The following is a 796-nucleotide window of genomic DNA, read 5'->3' on the forward strand; positions in this document are numbered from 1 at the left end:
TGGCTGGGTTACAGGCACGCAATGCTATAATGGCAAAGATAAGACATCAATCTAGGGTTTATTTTGTATTAACATCTATTCTTTACTTAAATAAGGATTTATATAACAAGTAGCCTATGTTAAGATTTGACGCGATGGTCCAAAGCGAGATGCAGCTAGCTGGTCGGCTAGCCAGGGTAGGAGCAAAGCAGACCCGCATCTGACGCTGGGGTTTTGGGCCTTTTTGAAGCTAGTTTCCGTGCCATGTCATCTTTAATTTAACCGTAAGGAAGGGCTTTCTTTTTGGGATATGCCGGTCAGTGAACAACCGATGATGGTTATGTGGGTCATCATCGGGTTCACCTTTTAGCAGAAACCGCTGGTTAGCACGGCAGCTAGCTGGTTGAGGATACTTTTATTGATATTTATCAGTCATTTAAAACAGAAAGGAAATGCATACACATGCTTGTGTTGGTGGGGATTACGCTGCAGATTGTGTATGTACAGGTCAGTGTCACATGGTTAACAGCAAGTCTGCAGACTGTGATTTGTGTACCTGTTGCAGGAGATACTTGTGGCTTCAGCTGCAGGTATGGATGCGCCAGCAGCTCTGCAATGGAGATGCGCTCTCTGGGATTTCGTACCAAGCACCTCTGGAACAGCCGGACAAAAAAAACAGCTTGTTTAGTATTTTGTATTACTTCAACAACATCTGACAACAGTGAGTTTATTTGTTTATTTATTGGACTAAAAAGGTCTTGTGGAACAAAATCAAACTAGCCCCCAAACATCTCCCAGCTGACGAAAGAGGAATTGG

The 796-nt window shown here is 43.3% G+C and overlaps 1 protein-coding gene across 4 annotated transcripts in view; it reads right to left on the bottom strand.

Annotated features, from left to right (window-relative positions):
- ttk (ttk protein kinase) overlaps nt 1-796 on the bottom strand; it is a 14381-nt gene that overhangs the window by 1001 nt on the left and 12584 nt on the right. For all 4 annotated transcript variants that reach the window (XM_032519428.1, XM_032519426.1, XM_032519427.1 and 1 more), the window contains exon 23: nt 536-632. In XM_032519428.1, coding sequence (XP_032375319.1) covers nt 536-632 — 97 coding nt within the window. The remainder of the gene's footprint in view (nt 1-535; nt 633-796) is intronic.

Source organism: Etheostoma spectabile, chromosome 6 (genome assembly GCF_008692095.1).
Source record: "Etheostoma spectabile isolate EspeVRDwgs_2016 chromosome 6, UIUC_Espe_1.0, whole genome shotgun sequence".
NCBI lineage: Eukaryota > Metazoa > Chordata > Actinopteri > Perciformes > Percidae > Etheostoma > Etheostoma spectabile.